The sequence below is a fragment of the Brachyhypopomus gauderio genome, chromosome 5 (assembly GCF_052324685.1).
Source record: "Brachyhypopomus gauderio isolate BG-103 chromosome 5, BGAUD_0.2, whole genome shotgun sequence".
NCBI classification, from domain to species: domain Eukaryota; kingdom Metazoa; phylum Chordata; class Actinopteri; order Gymnotiformes; family Hypopomidae; genus Brachyhypopomus; species Brachyhypopomus gauderio.
The window spans coordinates 8354463-8372553 of NC_135215.1; the positions used below are offsets into that span (position 1 = coordinate 8354463).

Sequence of the window (18091 nt, forward strand, 5' to 3'; positions counted from 1 at the left end):
GATAGATCATTCTTTTAACAGTGTGAGGCATCTGAACACTGCCTTTCCTGACAATGGAGCGGGTGGAGCGGTTGGGCCGCCTGGTCTCGTCCAGAGAGCTCCGTGGGCCGCTTGTTCAAAAGAGACGAACCCTCAACCTCGCTTTGATTCCTCAGAGGGATCGTTGTGTTAAGGTTACATTTGTGCACACTTTCAATTAATCGATTTGTGCTTTGAGGAGTGAATGCAGGGCTGTAGGGGAGAGGCGTGAACGGCGCACACGCAGGCTGGAGATCTCGGGCGGATGCTGCTTCGTGGTAGGAAGCCTGTTCCAAACAGACTCCAGCTGCAGAAGCTCTGGTGTTGAGTTGGCGTTAGGGCTGTGACGATAACTGCATTACCGCAATACCGCGGTTATGTAGTGCCTACCGCGGTGTTGAGCTCATTACCGCGGTTTATCTATTTATTTATCTATAAAAGGAATCGTTTCCATTGCGAAAAAAACATAGAAAAAACATTTTCATTGCGATCGCTGTTTCCGGGGGAAACAGTCCATTAAATAAATGGCGGTTGGGGGATGCGGGGTGTGCGCTGGATTTTTGTGCGTGATTACCTTATTTTCCGGAGTATATGCCACTACATTTTCCCCCACGATTTGAACCATGCGTTTTATAAAGGGCTGCAGCTTTTCTTTAGATGTTTTTTCACCAGTCGGGGGTGGAGCAGAACGTTAGGTGGTAGGACAAAGTTGTAAATCAAAGAAGAAAGTGCTCATTTTCATTTAGCACTCATCTAGTTTTGTCCTAACTAGATATTTAGACATAATACTGCTTTAATACTGCGAAGTCATGTGGTCAGAGGTGAACTTCGGTATAGCCAGTGTGTATTTTATTTAAAAAAATTAACACCCTTGAGCCACAGTGGCTTTGGACATAGATAATGCCGTTTCCTGTGATGGATAATTAAAGTCTATCCCTTATTTCTGCATAGAAACATAAATCGACAATATTATCTGTATCGTATTTATGCGCGGAATAACATGGCAAGTCGGAATTCGACACAACACTGTCACACATGAAATGCTACAGGCACCGTTCAGAAACTGATCAGTTCATTTAAATGTATTCAGTTTAGTAGATGTATGTGGCTTTTAGCCCGGTGCGGACACTGAACTCGCGGATACGAAGCCCTCGATTCGTATTCGGATCAACTTGCCCGGTGGCGGAAAAATCTAAATGGATGCCCTCTTCTGTCAAACATTGCCAGAAAATATATGACCGTTTGCGCAAAGAGCACTCCATCGGAGCTGTATTCAGCACGGCAGGCAACATTGTCACCTCGTTTAGATCGTCCTTTATACCGGACAAAATGAGCATGTTGGTTTGTCTTGCAAGGAACATGAAGACGGAAAATAAGATATTTATAATTAACGTTATTCACGTCATTATTAACAATATTATGGCCATAGTTTTGCGTAAAGTATTTACTTTATGACGAATTAAGTTTTTGTTCATTTAAAAGTGCATGTTTTTATTTATAAACTATAATGCATTTTATTTTTCGGGGGGGGGGGGGGGGGGGGGGGGGTGGCGGTTAACCGCGTTACCGCGGTTATACGTTGCTCTTTTACCGCGGTAAGAAAAAATCCATCCCGTCACAGCCCTAGTTGGCGTGGATGTGTTATTGGGGCGTGCCTGGTAACGCTGGAGGAGTTGAGTGGTGCGCCGAGATCCCGGTGTTCTGGCGGTGCATGCGGAGAGCTGCTCCAATCCTAACGAGTGTCCCGAGGATTGTTGAGCACGCCCGCCGGGTTATAGGCATAGATGAGAATTAGCACTTTCCCTGTTGTGCCCCCCCCGAAGGATGCTGGCCACAGCAGGGGGCGTCCCCCACAGGGCCCAGGAGTTGATGTGCTGGAAAGAGTGAGTTCATCAGGCAGGAAGAGCAGAGAAAGTCAGGGGAGGGGTTGCAGAGGACGGGGAGGATCAAGACGAGATAGCTAGGCCTTTTGTGATTGGCTGTGCTTTGCTGGTTGGCTTGTCATTGGCTGAGCAGATGCTGGCAGGGAAGATGTAGAGCAGTGTGATATATGACCAAAATCTCATAGCCCGATATAAGTAATTTCATATCCAGATAACGATACATATCATGATATGGCACATTTTTTGTAAATCCAATGAATAAATAGTATAAAATGACCACCTGTAAAGATATGAAAAGACTTGAAAATATGTCTAATGTGCAACATACAAAATCTCTTTAAAAAAGAAGAAACGTATGACTATGACGTTCACTTCCATGGCGTCTTGAGCAGCTGGTGTGCTGCTCTGTGTGGTACAGGGTGCGGTGCTGTGTGTGGTACAGGGTGCGGTGCTGTGTGTGGTACAGGGTGCGGTGCTGTGTGTGGTACAGGGTGCGGTGCTGTGTGTGGTACAGGGTGCGGTGCTGTGTGTGGTACAGGGTGCGGTGCTGTGTGTGGTACAGGGTGCGCTGTTGTGTGTGGTACAGGGTGCGCTGTTGTGTGTGGTACAGGGTGCGCTGCTGTTTGTGGTACAGGGAGAGCTGCTCATGGCTGCTATGTGAGGTGATATCAGCCTATTCAGTGATGAACATTGTTTTTCCTTCCCAGCTAGTTCACTCCAGCTAGTTCACTCCAGCCTCTTTCCTCATGCACATGTAGTTTTTAATTCTCTCAGCTCACAAAGGCAGAAGAGAGATGACGGGTCACAGCTATGAACTGCTGTAGAACTACCGGAGCCCCGTGGGGAGGGAGGGTGGGGGCGTGAGGTGGGGGTGTGAGGTGGGGGCGTGGGGGCACGGGATGACTGTGGGAAAGAAAGAGCGGCCCTTGTTAGCAGGTATAAAGCATCTCTTTATTTCAGGGTTTTGTGCGTTACAGCGGAACATGGCTGTCACCGGCAGGATGAATCAATACTTGACTTACACTGACCCGCTGTTATGATTTATAATATAAATAATCGGTACCTGAAATTAAATTGAACTTTGTCTGTGGAAAAAGTCAATAATTGTGTGAGAATTAAAGCCGTGTGTGGTGTTAAAATGTGCAATGGCTGATCCTCTTCACTAGTCTGTGAGTGGTCCCTCACTTCTCTCTCTCTCTCTCTCTCTCTCTCTCTCTCTCTCCACTCTCTCCTTTGCCTTCTTTCCTTTGTTCCATGTTTGTATTTCTTCCTGCTTTTCTTTGTCATTCTCCTTCCATGTCATCAGTCCTCCGTTCTCTCCCAGCTCAGTTCTCTAGATATGTGAGGATGTGAGCTCTGTTAAGGCACTGTAGACTATACTCTTTTAAGCAGTCTCTCTCTCTCTCTTTCTCACTCTGTCTCTTTCTCTTCTCTCTCTCTCTCCCCCCCCCCCCCCCCCCCTCTCCCCCTCTCCCCTCACTCAGCGTGTTGTGTAGGACTTGATTGATCCACATTGTCCAGTTCAGCTGGTGATGTCCTGCATCGATGTTTCTCTGCCTTCTCATTCTGTTGATGGTGACTAGAGGCTGCGTGCAATCAAGTCTTCCCAGAGCACAGTGGGGGGGCGTAGGCCAGACGCTGGTAGGGGGCGTGGTCACAGCCTAATTGTCGGAGTAAATGACACACAATCAAGGTTTTGGCAACCAATGACGAGCAAGAAAAAAAAATTATGAAAGGTCACAAGTTTTAAGTTTTCCCTAGGAAGGTGAGGAAGAGATACACAATAAGAATTCATTGGACACAATAGTTGCTGATTGGCTATGATATAATTGTGGTCGTACTCAGACAACACACACACACACACAGGACAGAGGAAGAGAACATAGTAGAGGAAAGCTACACCATTTGAATATGCAGCAAATCTGTATTCACTAGTTTACACTGGCAGCTCTTTTCATTCTAATGTGGATCTGGCTTGGCTGAGTCCATGTGTGCTGATCTTCTAACACCTTCTTCTAGAGAGCCTAGCCGAGTTGAGGTGTCTGCGATGCGGTACATATCTCATAACATTCATGACCAAATTACTCCAAGCTCTGACGGTCAGATTTGTAAGTGAATTTTTGGGAAAAGAAATGTCTTCACGTTTATTTTGCAGCTAGGCAAACTGTCATAATGAGTGTCCAGCCAGCCTCGCGGCTGCTGTCTGTACTACAACACCGTCACACATTGCAGTGATGGTGTTTATAAGTGATGGTGTTCATCAGATGATGGGGTGGGAGGACTCACCCAGCAGGTGACTGTAGTCTTAGGCCCCATTCTCATTCTGTACGTTAATGGAATCATACTGAATCCGTGTGGCTCGAATCCAGTCCTGCTTTTAACGCATGCCCATGCAGCGGTTGATTGGTTGAAGTCTTTCTGTAGGGCACACTGCCCATGATGTTGTCTTAGCTAAGGTTCATAATTGTTTGTTGTTTGTGGAGGTTGTTTTTGAAGTTATGATGCTTCGTTCAACACCTTAACGCAACTTGGTTTAGATTGATGATCAATGATTCTGGACTTCTGGATGGATATTGTGCACAAGAACCTTGGCTCCATGTTTTCTGACCCACGAATAACATCACAACACAACACAACACATCATCACAAAAACCCACTGCAGACAACATAACCCAGACTGACGAGGAAATACATTAAGCAAGAGGCAGTTGTGGCAGCATATACAAGCAGTTGTCAATGAGACAATAAGGTTCTGCTATGTGCAGTGTGTGTTTGTGTGTGTGTGTGTGTGTGTGTGTGTGTGTGTGTGTGTGTCTGTGTAAAATGACATGAGGATGCAGTGTATGCATCTAAAGGGACTGAGCTGACATAAATGTACATAATACAACCAATAAACACGCAATATACACAGTACAGTGTATATGAATCTGTTTTGTGTACAGACTGTCTCCAGATCAGATCTTTACTTAACCCTCATGCCCTCCTCAAATTTTGCACCCTCTGGACACCTTCGTGGCAAAAATGTACACGCACCAAAAAACTGCTCTTAAATCATAATACATCAATATTTTATCTTGCTTTTTTTTTCATAAATCACTTAATCAATTTCAGACCTACTCAAAACTACCAAACATGAAATTATTTTCAGGATTTTAACCCTTTAAATGACAGTTAAATTATTTGAAGTATTGCAATTTTTTTGGAAAAAAACACAAAAAATTGATTATTTTCCATAAAACAAACAGTAGACAGATGGGGCATTGGTGGTAATTAGAGTCTTAGATATGGCAAAGATTAGTAACAAAATTGTTTTGATTGCATTATTATTTTTTATGTAGTGCCAGATTTCATATTTTGCACCCTTTGGACACCTTTGTGGCAAAAATGTACATGCACAAAATCAGCAATAAAATCCTCATATGTCAACATTTTTTTTTTGCTTTTTTTTCATAAATCACTTAATCTACTTCAGCCCTGATCAAAATGATCAAATATTCAATCATTTCCAGAATTTTAACCTTTTAAATGACAGTTTAATTACATGAATGATTAATTATTTGTTTAAAAAACCCACAAAAATTGAATTATTTTCCATATAATAAATACTAGATGGATGGGACATTGGTGGAAATTAGAGTCTTGGATATATCAAAGATTAGCAAAAAAATAGATTTTATTGCATTATCAATTTTTATGTAGTGCCACATATTCCCTCTGAACACCTTCGTGGTCAAAAATGCCCCATTGACTTCCATTGAAACCACGTTTTTTGATCTCACTGCAGTTATAGTATAAAACCATGCATTTTGAAATGTCAGTATTTCATTTTGAAGAAAAGTAGTGAAATTTGACATTTTTACTATATTCCATTGGATTCAGCCATTTTTCCATTTTAGGCTGATGAATGAAATTCTTGTAATTTTGCCAGTTATATTATGGAGTCATGTGACTAACAGGGAAACCCCAAGTGTGTGTGTGTGTGTTCAGTTTAGAAAGAAAGAAGGAATTGAAGAAAGAAAGAACACTTTTGTTGTAATTGTTATTGCTGTCACAAATGTACAATGGAATTAGAACTCTGAATTTCACTATAACCTCTAACCATAACACAACAATACACACATATGGAACAAGAGGCAGCCATGTAAGGTGCCTGGAGAGCCTTTGCTCAAGGGCCCATAGTGGTCCTAATGAGGGTGGGGTACAGATGGGGGCTGACTTCTCTAACCTCTGGACCAACTTTGAGTTTAGCTACTAAAAGTTTAGTTTAGTTAATTTCAAGCAGACCAGCAGGCACTGCAGCATGTGACCTGGTGCTCTCTACAAATACACATGTTACACTTGGTGCAGGTGGTAGAGGACCTCTTCTTTAGGCCTGTGCACAACCAGCACACACCTCTCTTTCTGGTGGCAGTAGTGCCAATGGCTATATCAGTTGTTTCTGTATGAGAAGCAACAGGGGCCTGCAAATCCATCACCATGGCAGCAGCAGCTGCTGTACGTGGAGGGTACCGTCTCCGTGCAATCTCTGAGGACACCATGGATTTCCCCAGCTCCTCTAAGAACAGCCTCCGTCTGTATGTTCTTTTCTGGTTTCACGAGGGATCCACAGAAGTGAACAGCACAAAAGCATTGAAGGCAGAGATATCGATGCAATTAAAGAAGAGGACAAGAGGTCACCGGGCGGTCCGCCTCCTACAGCTGTAGGAGGTGGACCGCCCGGTGGCCTCTTGTCCTCTTCTTTATATATACTGATATATAACTGATAATTGGCACTACTGCCACCAGAAAGAGAGGTGTGTGCTGGTTGTGCACAGGCCTAAAGAAGAGGTCCTCTACCACCTGCACCAAGTGTAACATGTGTATTTGTAGAGAGCACCAGGTCACATGCTGCAGTGCCTGCTGGTCTGCTTGAAATTAACTAAACTAAACTTTTAGTAGCTAAACTCAAAGTTGGTCCAGATGTTAGAGAAGTCAGCCCCCATCTGTACCCCACCCTCATTAGGACCACTATGGGCCCTTGAGCAAAGGCTCTCCAGGCACCTTACATGGCTGCCTCTTGTTCCATATGTGTGTATTGTTGTGTTATGGTTAGGGGTTATAGTGAAATTCAGAGTTCTAATTCCATTGTACATTTGTGACAGCAATAACAATTACAACAAAAGTGTTCTTTCTTTCTTCAATTCCTTCTTTCTTTCTAAACTGAACACGCACACACACACACACGCACACACACACCTGGGGGATGGTCTGGCTGCCGGTGGATGTGCTGATACCGGGGTTCACCTGGGGATTAACACTGCAGTCGGAGCCTACAATACCAGCATCACTGCTCCGACACGGAATGAAAGCCTGGCATTCATCAACAGACATTTACAGTGACAATATCAAAACCCAGAACTTTCAATTCTACCTTTTACCTAGTCTGATTGTGTGAATTATGTGTGACTTGTGTATTTGTGTGTTAACGGGCCGCCCAATGGAGGATGGGTTCCCTTTTGAGTCTTGGTTCTCCCGAGGTTTCTTCCTATTCCCCACCATCATAGGGAGTTTTTCCTCGCCACTGTCGCCTTTGGCTTGCTCATTAGGGTTCTGGACCCATAGTATTGTTAACCTTGTAAATCCTGTAAAGCTGCTTTGCGACAACTTGAGTTGTTAAAAGCGCTATACAAATAAACTTTGACTTGACTTGACACACACACACACACACACACACACACACACACTTGGGGTTTCCCTGTTAGTCACATGACTCCATAATATAACTGGCAAAATTACAAGAATTTCATTCATCAGCCTAAAATGGAAAAATGGCTGAATCCAATGGAATATAGTAAAAATGTCAAATTTCACTACTTTTCTTCAAAATGAAATACTGACATTTCAAAATGCATGGTTTTATACTATAACTGCAGTGAGATCAAAAAACGTGGTTTCAATGGAAGTCAATGGGGCATTTTTGACCACGAAGGTGTTCAGAGGGAATATGTGGCACTACATAAAAATTGATAATGCAATAAAATCTATTTTTTTGCTAATCTTTGATATATCCAAGACTCTAATTTCCACCAATGTCCCATCCATCTAGTATTTATTATATGGAAAATAATTCAATTTTTGTGGGTTTTTTAAACAAATAATTAATCATTCATGTAATTAAACTGTCATTTAAAAGGTTAAAATTCTGGAAATGATTGAATATTTGATCATTTTGATCAGGGCTGAAGTAGATTAAGTGATTTATGAAAAAAAAGCAAAAAAAAAATGTTGACATATGAGGATTTTATTGCTGATTTTGTGCATGTACATTTTTGCCACAAAGGTGTCCAAAGGGTGCAAAATATGAAATCTGGCACTACATAAAAAATAATAATGCAATCAAAACAATTTTGTTACTAATCTTTGCCATATCTAAGACTCTAATTACCACCAATGCCCCATCTGTCTACTGTTTGTTTTATGGAAAATAATCAATTTTTTGTGTTTTTTTCCAAAAAAATTGCAATACTTCAAATAATTTAACTGTCATTTAAAGGGTTAAAATCCTGAAAATAATTTCATGTTTGGTAGTTTTGAGTAGGTCTGAAATTGATTAAGTGATTTATGAAAAAAAAAGCAAGATAAAATATTGATGTATTATGATTTAAGAGCAGTTTTTTGGTGCGTGTACATTTTTGCCACGAAGGTGTCCAGAGGGTGCAAAATGCATCGAGCAAGTATGGATGACGTGTAAGAGTAAAAAATATTAGATTTCAAAAATTTTATAAAAAAGTAGATTTTCTGCAAAAATTCATACCACTTGCTGCAACATAGTCAAAATGATAATTAAATGAAAAAAAAAATTTGAAAAAAATGTACAAAAATGCCCGAGGAGGGCATGAGGGTTAAGGTGTGTGAAACCGTAAGTGGACATCAGACCTTATGAGTGAAATGCTAGTACTGCAGATGATGTCACAAAAGACAAGGAACACCAATTAGCATCGTACTAGCACGCAGCTAAACACACACACAATCACACACACACACACACACCACCATGCACACACAGTAAACACTAAACACATGTACAATGTTGCACTATGTCACAGGTACATGTGTACATGCAGGTACATGTAGTGGCTCCATCTTTAAAGGAGGCTAACCTCAGTCTAAATGTACCTTGCTGCAAACTGATGATGCAACCGCATGAAGCTCCCTTATAGTGTTGTCACGATACTAAAAATTACAAAAATATTGAAATTCAATAACATTTTCGATACCAAAGTCAGATACTGTGCTCATTTCCGTTTTTATAAACAAACAAATGAATATTGTATTTTGTTTCACAAATGTCAAATAAATAAAAGGTGTAGTTCCTATCACATTAAAACAGAAAAATAAATAATTGCACATTAATATAAATTAACATAAATCATAGTAATGCACTCTGGAATTCACATTTAGAAGTCAAAAAAGGCTAGTGCAACAAGTGTTTTTTCTTTTTAAGTAACTAAAACTTCAGTATTAGAGTTCAGTATTCATAGATGATTGATCCATTGTAGTACGATCACTCTTTTTTTCTCCCTGTATGCTGTCGCATTTACGGCTCTTAAACCAAGAATATGACAAACATTTGCTAGGATACAATAATCGGACACATAGTCTTGTATGCTGTAGTAATACTAGAAATGGGAATAATCATCAACCTCTTGGAATGTTTTATACAAATCTGCGTGCCGGTCCTTCAGGTGTTTGGCCAGATTCGTTGTGTTAAACTAGGTTTATACTTTCACAAGTGAACATAGCGCGCGAGTCCGCACACCTCGCTAGACCCTGCTCGAACGGCGGAGGCATTCAACTTGCCGAGTCTCACATTCTGTGCAGTGTTGTCCGAAACGATATGTGGTAGTATAAAGAAACACCCCTCAAAAACAGGGGAAGGAACATTTACCTGACGAATTTTAGTGTTGCTTTGTGTTTCAGGTTTGAAAAGTGCCGGAATTTAGGCTAAAGTACTTGAAATTGTAACTACTTGGTTTCACAACAAATATCTGTCTGACTGAACAGTTCTCTTGTATTACGTTAACAAATACGAGCCTCTTGTAATTCCAGGACGAAACATGAGAGAACGTGAAGACGTTAAGATTGGGCGTTTTGAAAATAAACAACCATTAAATAATGTGATAAAAAAGCAAATAATTTCGAGTATATGTATAAATATTTAACTTAATTAAGTTTAACGTGCTGGGAAATATTGAAATGGACCTTGAAGGTGACGTACAAGTGCTTTAATTCCACCTTGTTAAGGTGTATGAACCCTGCAAACTTGACTGTTAATTGCGCTGCGGCAATGACAGCGCGCAAGGCCACCACGATTACGCCATTTTCGCTGCGCGGCGCGTCAAGTATAAACCAGGCTTTAGCGCCCTTCGTTGAAATGATCCAAAAGCACCGCTTGCAAACTGGCTTGTTCATATCCTTCGGTTTTCCAAGTATTTCCACACAGCACTTCTGCTGCTTTCCTTGCTTATTAAGACGGGCTGCGAACACACTGCGTTTGCTTTAGCTGCCATTTTTGCATTACGAACTGTTCTGTGCATTACGGAAGCTTGGGTGGGTCAAACGAAAGCGCATTTTATGTAAAAAGAATCGATATTTAGAGAAACAAGTATTGTACCATTTCAGAATGTTCAGTATCGATACGTATCGATATATCGATTTTTTTTTTTGACAACACTACTCCCTTATCAGAGTTCCCCTTCTATAGCTTATGTGCACATGGTCTGAAAGAGAAGCACCCCAATGTTATACAGCAGTGTTCAGTCTTCCACTGCCACTCTTGTAAAAGAATCATATTCTCTGTGTGCACCTGTATGCATTATATTAATCTAAGTAGCTGTGACACTGACATATCTTCAAGGTGCACATGGAAAGGAAATTGCAATCAGAGTTTGTTTGGCTCTGTATAATTTGGTGGGGAGGGGAGGGATTAATTTCAAAAGTGTTTATCCCTGAGAGGCCGAGCAATATGTTTGCATTTGCATTTTGGTGTTATTGCGGAGAAGCAAGTGTTCTGATGTTTGGATGCTGCATTGGTTTCTGTCACACGTGTTCATCACCCCCAACATTCAGCAGGGTTCTGTCACACGTGTCCACCACCCCCAACATTCAGCAGGGTTCTGTCACGCGTGTCCACCACCCCCAACATTCAGCAGGGTTCTGTCACGCGTGTCCACCACCCCCAACATTCATTGTAGGGTTCTATCACACGTGTCCACCCCCAACATTCAGCAGGGTTCTGTCACACGTGTCCACCACCCCCAACATTCAGCAGGGTTCTGTCACACGTGTCCACCCCCAACATTCAGCAGGGTTCTGTCACACGTGTCCACCCCCAACATTCAGCAGGGTTCTGTTACACGTGTTCATCACCCCCAACATTCAGCAGGGTTCTGTCACACGTGTCCACCACCCCCAACATTCAGCAGGGTTCTGTCACACGTGTCCACCCCCAACATTCAGCAGGGTTCTGTAACACGTGTCCACCCCCAACATTCAGCAGGGTTCTGTCACACGTGTCCACTTCCCAACATTCAGCAGGGTTCTGTCACACGTGTCCACCACCCCCAACATTCAGCAGGGTTCTGTCACATGTGTCCACCCCCAACATTCAGCAGGGTTCTGTAACACGTGTCCACTCCCAACATTCAGCAGGGTTCTGTCACACGTGTCCACCCCCAACATTCAGCAGGGTTCTGTCACACGTGTCCACCCCCAACATTCAGCAGGGTTCTGTCACACGTGTCCACCCCCAGCATTCACCAGGGTTCTGTCACACGTGTCCACTTCCCAACATTCAGCAGTGTCCACCCCTGGGCGCCTTGCGTTCCATTTGCATGGCGCTAAATTTTATTACAGTGGATGATTGTCGTCTAAATAACATTACAGCTTTGATTGTGTTGTGTGGGGTTTTATTCTGCCCTGTATTTCGGGTGACTGTGGCTGGTGAAATCCAGTGGAAGATCTCATCACACAGAACTGATTGAATTAGCCGAGTGGCAGAACAGGCCTGAGTTGCGATTGGTTGAAATGGGTGCAGAAGGTAATGACATCAGGGCAGGGTGACGTGTGCAGACGGAGACGTCCTCCCTCTGATGGACACGCAGGACTGACACTCCACTGCTGTGTTGGGTGTAGACCACCATCACCTTGGTCTAAAACTAAACCGGGAGAAAAGAGCATTCTGGGACATTATTAGATATAGAAAGCAGCTTTAATTGTATTTAACATCTTGTTTAACTAAATTTGTTAGTTTGTTTGAGACCTGTATGTTGTCAGAGGACACATGCCTAATCAGTCTCAAGAAAAATGAATTTGTGTGTGTGTGTGTGTGTGTGAGAGAGAGAGAGAGAAAGGGAGAGAGAGAGCGAGAGCGAGTGAGCGATTGTCGGTGTGTGCATGAGCGTTCCACAACCTATGCTAATTTTAATCAGCGATGGGACTGTCATCATTGTGGCTGTTGCAGACATGTTTACCTTTAATCTACGGGTGTGTGTGTGTGTGTGTGTGTGTGTGTGTGTGTGTGTGTGTGTGTGTGTGTGTGTGTGAGTGATGAAGAAAGGGTTGGAAGAATGAAAAGAAGAGGAAAGGTGAATACAGGGAGAGGAGGAGGGTTGTGACTGAAGGTACGACAAGATAGGCAATCTTTAAAACACACACACACACACACACACACACACACACACACACACGTCAAATCAGAGGGTGCTTGAGAGACATCTTAACCGCAGTAGCCTGCCCGCGCTGATTATAAAGAAGCGGAGGCAGAGAGGGAGGCTGCTAGTGGAATAGTCTTTGATTGGGAGTGGAGGAGTCGCCTCTACTTTCTTTTGTGAAACAGAGTCAAATGTGGGAGTGGTGATGACCAGCAATCACAGCAGCAAAAGGGAGATTAGACACGACTGAGGAGGGTGGGCACACACGCGTGCGCACACACACACTCACGCACGCACGCACACGCACACACACACACGCACACACATTCACTTGACTGAGGAGGTTTGACACACACACGCTCACACACACATTCACATGACTGAGGAGGGTGGACACACACACACACACACACACGTGGGTGAGTGTTTCGGGGGGCCACTGGACCTCCTTTCGTCCTGTGGCCCACTCTGCTGTGGTGGCCTCTCTGGTCGTGTGCACTGAAACAGGGCCTAATGTAAACTATTAGACATGGAGGATATATCAGTGCTGTCTGAGCTTTGGGAGCGTGGACACTTGGATGTGCTGAGCGGCAGTTTCAGGACCTCTTCTCCACGGCTCATACGCTATATATATACACTACCTTAAGTGCTAAAGATCTAACTTTCCATGTCAGGTGCTATGGAGAATTAGTCAACGATCATGTTGTGTTTTTAAAGCAGACCTGATATTTGGGCCCTTCCCAGCGTCCTTCTGTCCTGTGTCTCAACATGTGCACATATGCGCAGCATATTTCCAATTTGAAACACTAGAATATTGTCCAGGGCTACAGGGATTTTGTCCCATGCTACATACTAAATAATTTATCCACCTCAATTTCCACATTTACTTATTAATTTGTATTTATTTATTTATCGTCCTCCAGCATTGTCAACCTGTTCCCCTGTTGGCCTCTGCTGTCTACTGGCTGTGACTGCAATATTGTCCCTCCAATTAATTTTAATAATAGAGGTAGCTCATTAGAAGCCAATCAGACATGAAGACATGGCAGTAGAATTAGAACCAGACAGCTGGGAGTTCATGAATTATTGAATTGGCCTGATCTCATTAGGGGGGGTGGTTGATGGGGTTCTGCCCAAAAGCATTGACTGGCTACACACACACACACACACACACACACACACACACACACACACACACACACACACACACACACACACACACACACACACACACGTACTCATGCACGTCGACCTTAATGTGGACTGCTAGAACTTGCCAGCTGTCTGGGCTGTGCCTGGTGCTGTTTGAATGCAGCAAACAGTCTGTGTTCCTCCTGTGCCAGTTCTTTTATCACGCTAGCGGAGACCGGCAGACACTGGCAGAGACCGGCAGACACTGGCAGAGACCGGCAGACACTGGCAGAGACCGGCAGACACTGGCAGAGACCGGCAGACACTAGCAGAGACCGGCAGACACTGGCAGAGACCGGCAGACACTAGCAGAGACCAACAGACGCATGCAGAGACCTGGACAACTATACTGAGGGAGGATTCTGGACTCTGGACTGGATTCTGGATTTTTGTGTGTTTTTCTGTCTGTGTGCATGTCTATGTGTATCTGATCATTTTTTGGCTTGTGCTATATCTTTGTACATGCACATTTTTGGGGTCAGTCTGTCTGTGAGTGAGAGGTGTTTGGTCTGTTTGTGAGTGAGAGGTGTTTGGTCTGTGTGTAAGATAAAGATGTTTGGTCTGTGTGTGAAGTAAAGGTGTTTGGTCTGTATAAGATAAAGATGTTTGGTCTGTGTGTGAAGTAAAGGTGTTTGGTCTGTGTGTGAGGTACAGGTGTTTGGTCTGTGTGTGAAGTAAAGGTGTTTGGTCTGTGTGTGAAGTAAAGGTGTTTGGTCTGTGTGAGAGGTACAGGTGTTTGGTCTGTGTGTGAAGTAAAGGTGTTTGGTCTGTGTGTGAAGTAAAGGTGTTTGGTCTGTGTGAGAGGTACAGGTGTTTGGTCTGTGTGTGAAGTAAAGGTGTTTGGTCTGTGTGTGAGGTACAGGTGTTTGTTGTGCACCACTACAGAGCAGTGTACATCCACTGTCAGGCCGGCTCTGATAATGAGATGTGCACCATGTTTCTCTTCAGCCTTACACAGCAAGCACTAATACCAGAAACACTCGCTAGAAATGAGGGATTATGGCCTCAAACTGTTATCTGTATGTTCTTCTGCGTACAGGAAACACACATGCACTCCACAACTGCACAAACTCCCTGGCTTATAGGAAGATAAAGCTGGGTACACACACACACACACACACACACACACACGCCTGGCTGGTGTTATTGAGGCCACTACACGTCTCTGTCTCAATTTCTCCTCTAGATTGTAGTAGAGGCAGAATACATCACAGATCAAACCATTTTTAATCAAATTCAGGGAAGTGTGGCTAATGAAATTTCACTAAGTCACTGACTGGCTTGATTATATACGTGTGGCCTGGGAAGTGTGTGTGTGTGTGTGTGGGGGGGGGGGGGGGGGGGATTTGCCTGTGTCATGTGCACTACACTTCATTTCCACACTCATCTAGCCCCTGTTGTAGACACCCACCCCTCTAATCCTAGATCAGTCGCTGCCACAGGAGAGGTCCTCCAAAGCACGCGCGCACACACACACACACACACACACACACACACACACACTTCCAGGCAGTCCCACACAGTCTTGAGCATCCCCATAATTTCCATTACCAAAGATTGTTCCAGACAGAATTTCTCCTAGACAAGTATGGAGTATATTTTTAAAAGTTCAAATAAATTTTTGTCAACAATAGTTTTGTGTTCAACCCCTTCACATCAGTACTTCATAGAACCCCATCTTGCAGGCAACAGTTTTTTGCCAACATTTTAAAGTCTATTGGGGTGTTATTGGGGTACGGTTAGGGTACTGTTGGGGTAATGTTACAGTAGGGTTAGGGTACTGTTGGGGTAATGTTGCAGTAGGGTTAGGGTACTGTTGGGGTAATGTTGCAGTAGGGTAAGGGTACTGTTGGTGTAATTTTACAGTAGGGTTAGGGTACATTTGGGGTATTGTTAAGGTACTGTTGGGGTATGGTTAGGGTACTGTTGGGGTATTGTTAAGGTACTGTTGGGGTAATGTTGGGGAATTGTTAAGGTACTGTTGGGGTAATGTTAGGGTACTGTTGGGGTATTGTTGGAGTAATGTTGGGGTATTAAGGTACCGTTGGGGTATGGTTAGGGTATTGTTGGGGTATGGTTAGGGTACTGTTGGGGTATTGTTAAGGTACTGTTGGGGTAATGTTGGGGAATTGTTAAGGTACTGTTGGGGTAATGTTGGGGTATTGTTAGGGTACTGTTGGGGTAATGCTGGGGAATTGTTAAGGTACTGTTGGGGTATTGTTAAGGTACTGTTGGGGTATGTTAGGGTACTGTTGGGGTAATGTCGGGGTATTGTTAAGGTACTGTTAGGGTCCTGTTGGGGTAATGTTGGGGTATGGTTAGGGTACTGTTGGGGTAATGTTGGGGAATTGTTAATGTACTGTTAGGGTAATGTTGGGGTATTGTTAAGGTACGTGACATGGCAGTATGGTAGTGACATGCACACTTTGGGTGTGATTTTAACCCATTTATCCTTGTTTGCTCCTGGTTCTTCAGGATGGATAGATGGCAGTTATTTAAAAAAATGCCCCAGATTGTGTGTAGGATTTGGGACTGGATGTCCGGCTGCTCATTGTTTTGTGTTCAACTCCATATATAGTTGGACCACATTTAAGTGGGTCAACCTTGTGCTTTCTGGCAAACTATGTATTGATGTGTTTTTCCCACAAGCAATGACTTCATTCTAGGCACCCTTTCATACGGCTGTACACACACTCACTCACTCATACAGCTGTATACACACTCACCCTCTCATACAGCTATACACACACTCACCCTCTCATATGGCTGTATACACACTCACCCTCTCATACGGCTGTATACACACTCACTCTCTCATACAGCTGTACACACACTCACCCTCTCATACAGCTATACACACACTCACCCTCTCATATGGCTGTATACACACTCACCCTCTCATACGGCTGTATACACACTCACTCTCTCATACAGCTGTACACACACTCACCCTCTCATACAGCTATACACACACTCACCCTCTCATATGGCTGTATACACACTCACCCTCTCATACGGCTGTATACACACTCACTCTCTCATACAGCTGTATACACACTCACTCTCTCATACAGCTGTACACACACTCACCCTCTCATACGGCTGTATACACACTCACCCTCTCATACAGCTATACACACACTCACCCTCTCATACGACTGTATACACACTCACCCTCTCATACGACTGTATACACACTCACCCTCTCATACGGCTGTATACACACTCACCCTCTCATACGGCTGTATACACACTCACTCTCTCATACAGCTGTACACACACTCACCCTCTCATACGGCTGTATACACACTCACCCTCTCATACGGCTGTATACACACTCACTCTCTCATACAGCTGTACACACACTCACCCTCTCATACAGCTGTATACACACTCACCCTCTCATACAGCTGTATACACACTCACCCTCTCATACAGCTGTACACTCACACTCACTCTCATACAGCTGTATACAAACTCACCCTCTCATACAGCTATACACACACTCACCCTCTCATACAGCTGTATACACACTCACCCTCTTATACAGGACAGCTGTATACACACTCACCCTCTTATACAGGACAGCTGTATACACACTCACCCTCTTATACAGGACCGCTGTATACACACTCACCCTCTCATACAGGACAGCTGTATACACACTCACCCTCTTATACAGGACAGCTGTATACACACACACACAGTGTCCTCATCCTGGGTGCTGTGCTGTAGTGTGACCTTCCACTGTAGACCCAGCCGCACTCGCTGGGATGTTCAAGTACGTGTGTATCATTGCGTAACCTTTTCCTGTCTTGTGCATGTCTGTAACTTTTGTTCTAATTTCTTCTTTTTACAATTTGACCACTGGCATTTGAATTAATGAGGTCTTTTATGTTTTGGGCTTGTGTGAGTATGAGTAAGAACTATTAAATGTTTCAGAGGTGGAGGTAGATTAGAGGCCCACTGTGTCTGTGTTAGTACAGTAGTTTCATCTGTGTGAATGTGGATTGTCCACAGCACGGGGTCTCAAATACTCAAAAATTCACTTAGTCACTGAGTCATTGTTGTCCCACAATATTTTTCTTGAACAAAACCAAAATCAAATTTATTCACTTTGATAGTGTTTTACATAGTACAGAATAGCAAAAAGTAATTTGTAATCCATTAAAACAAACCTGTTTAGGTACATACATGTACATACAGGAGGCAAATTAGGCTCCATCTCATTGGACCAGTGTAAATCTGCTTGGTGAGCATCGCTTCTGGAGGAAGAGTGTGTGTGTGTGGCGGTGATGCGTTCCTGAG

The 18091-nt window shown here is 43.5% G+C and overlaps 1 protein-coding gene across 4 annotated transcripts in view; it reads left to right on the forward strand.

Annotated features, from left to right (window-relative positions):
- exoc4 (exocyst complex component 4) overlaps positions 1-18091 on the forward strand; it is a 133658-nt gene that overhangs the window by 39787 nt on the left and 75780 nt on the right. Inside the window, exons 10-11 of one of the 4 annotated variants that reach the window (XM_077005346.1) lie at positions 12495-12562; positions 13936-14297. The exons of 2 other annotated variants lie outside the window; for them this stretch is intronic. In XM_077005346.1, coding sequence (XP_076861461.1) covers positions 12495-12556 — 62 coding nt within the window. In that variant the 3' untranslated portion in view covers positions 12557-12562; positions 13936-14297. Of the gene's footprint in view, positions 1-12494; positions 12563-13935; positions 14298-18091 lie in introns of those variants that run through there. One more of the 4 variants, XM_077005347.1, reaches the window with a different exon arrangement.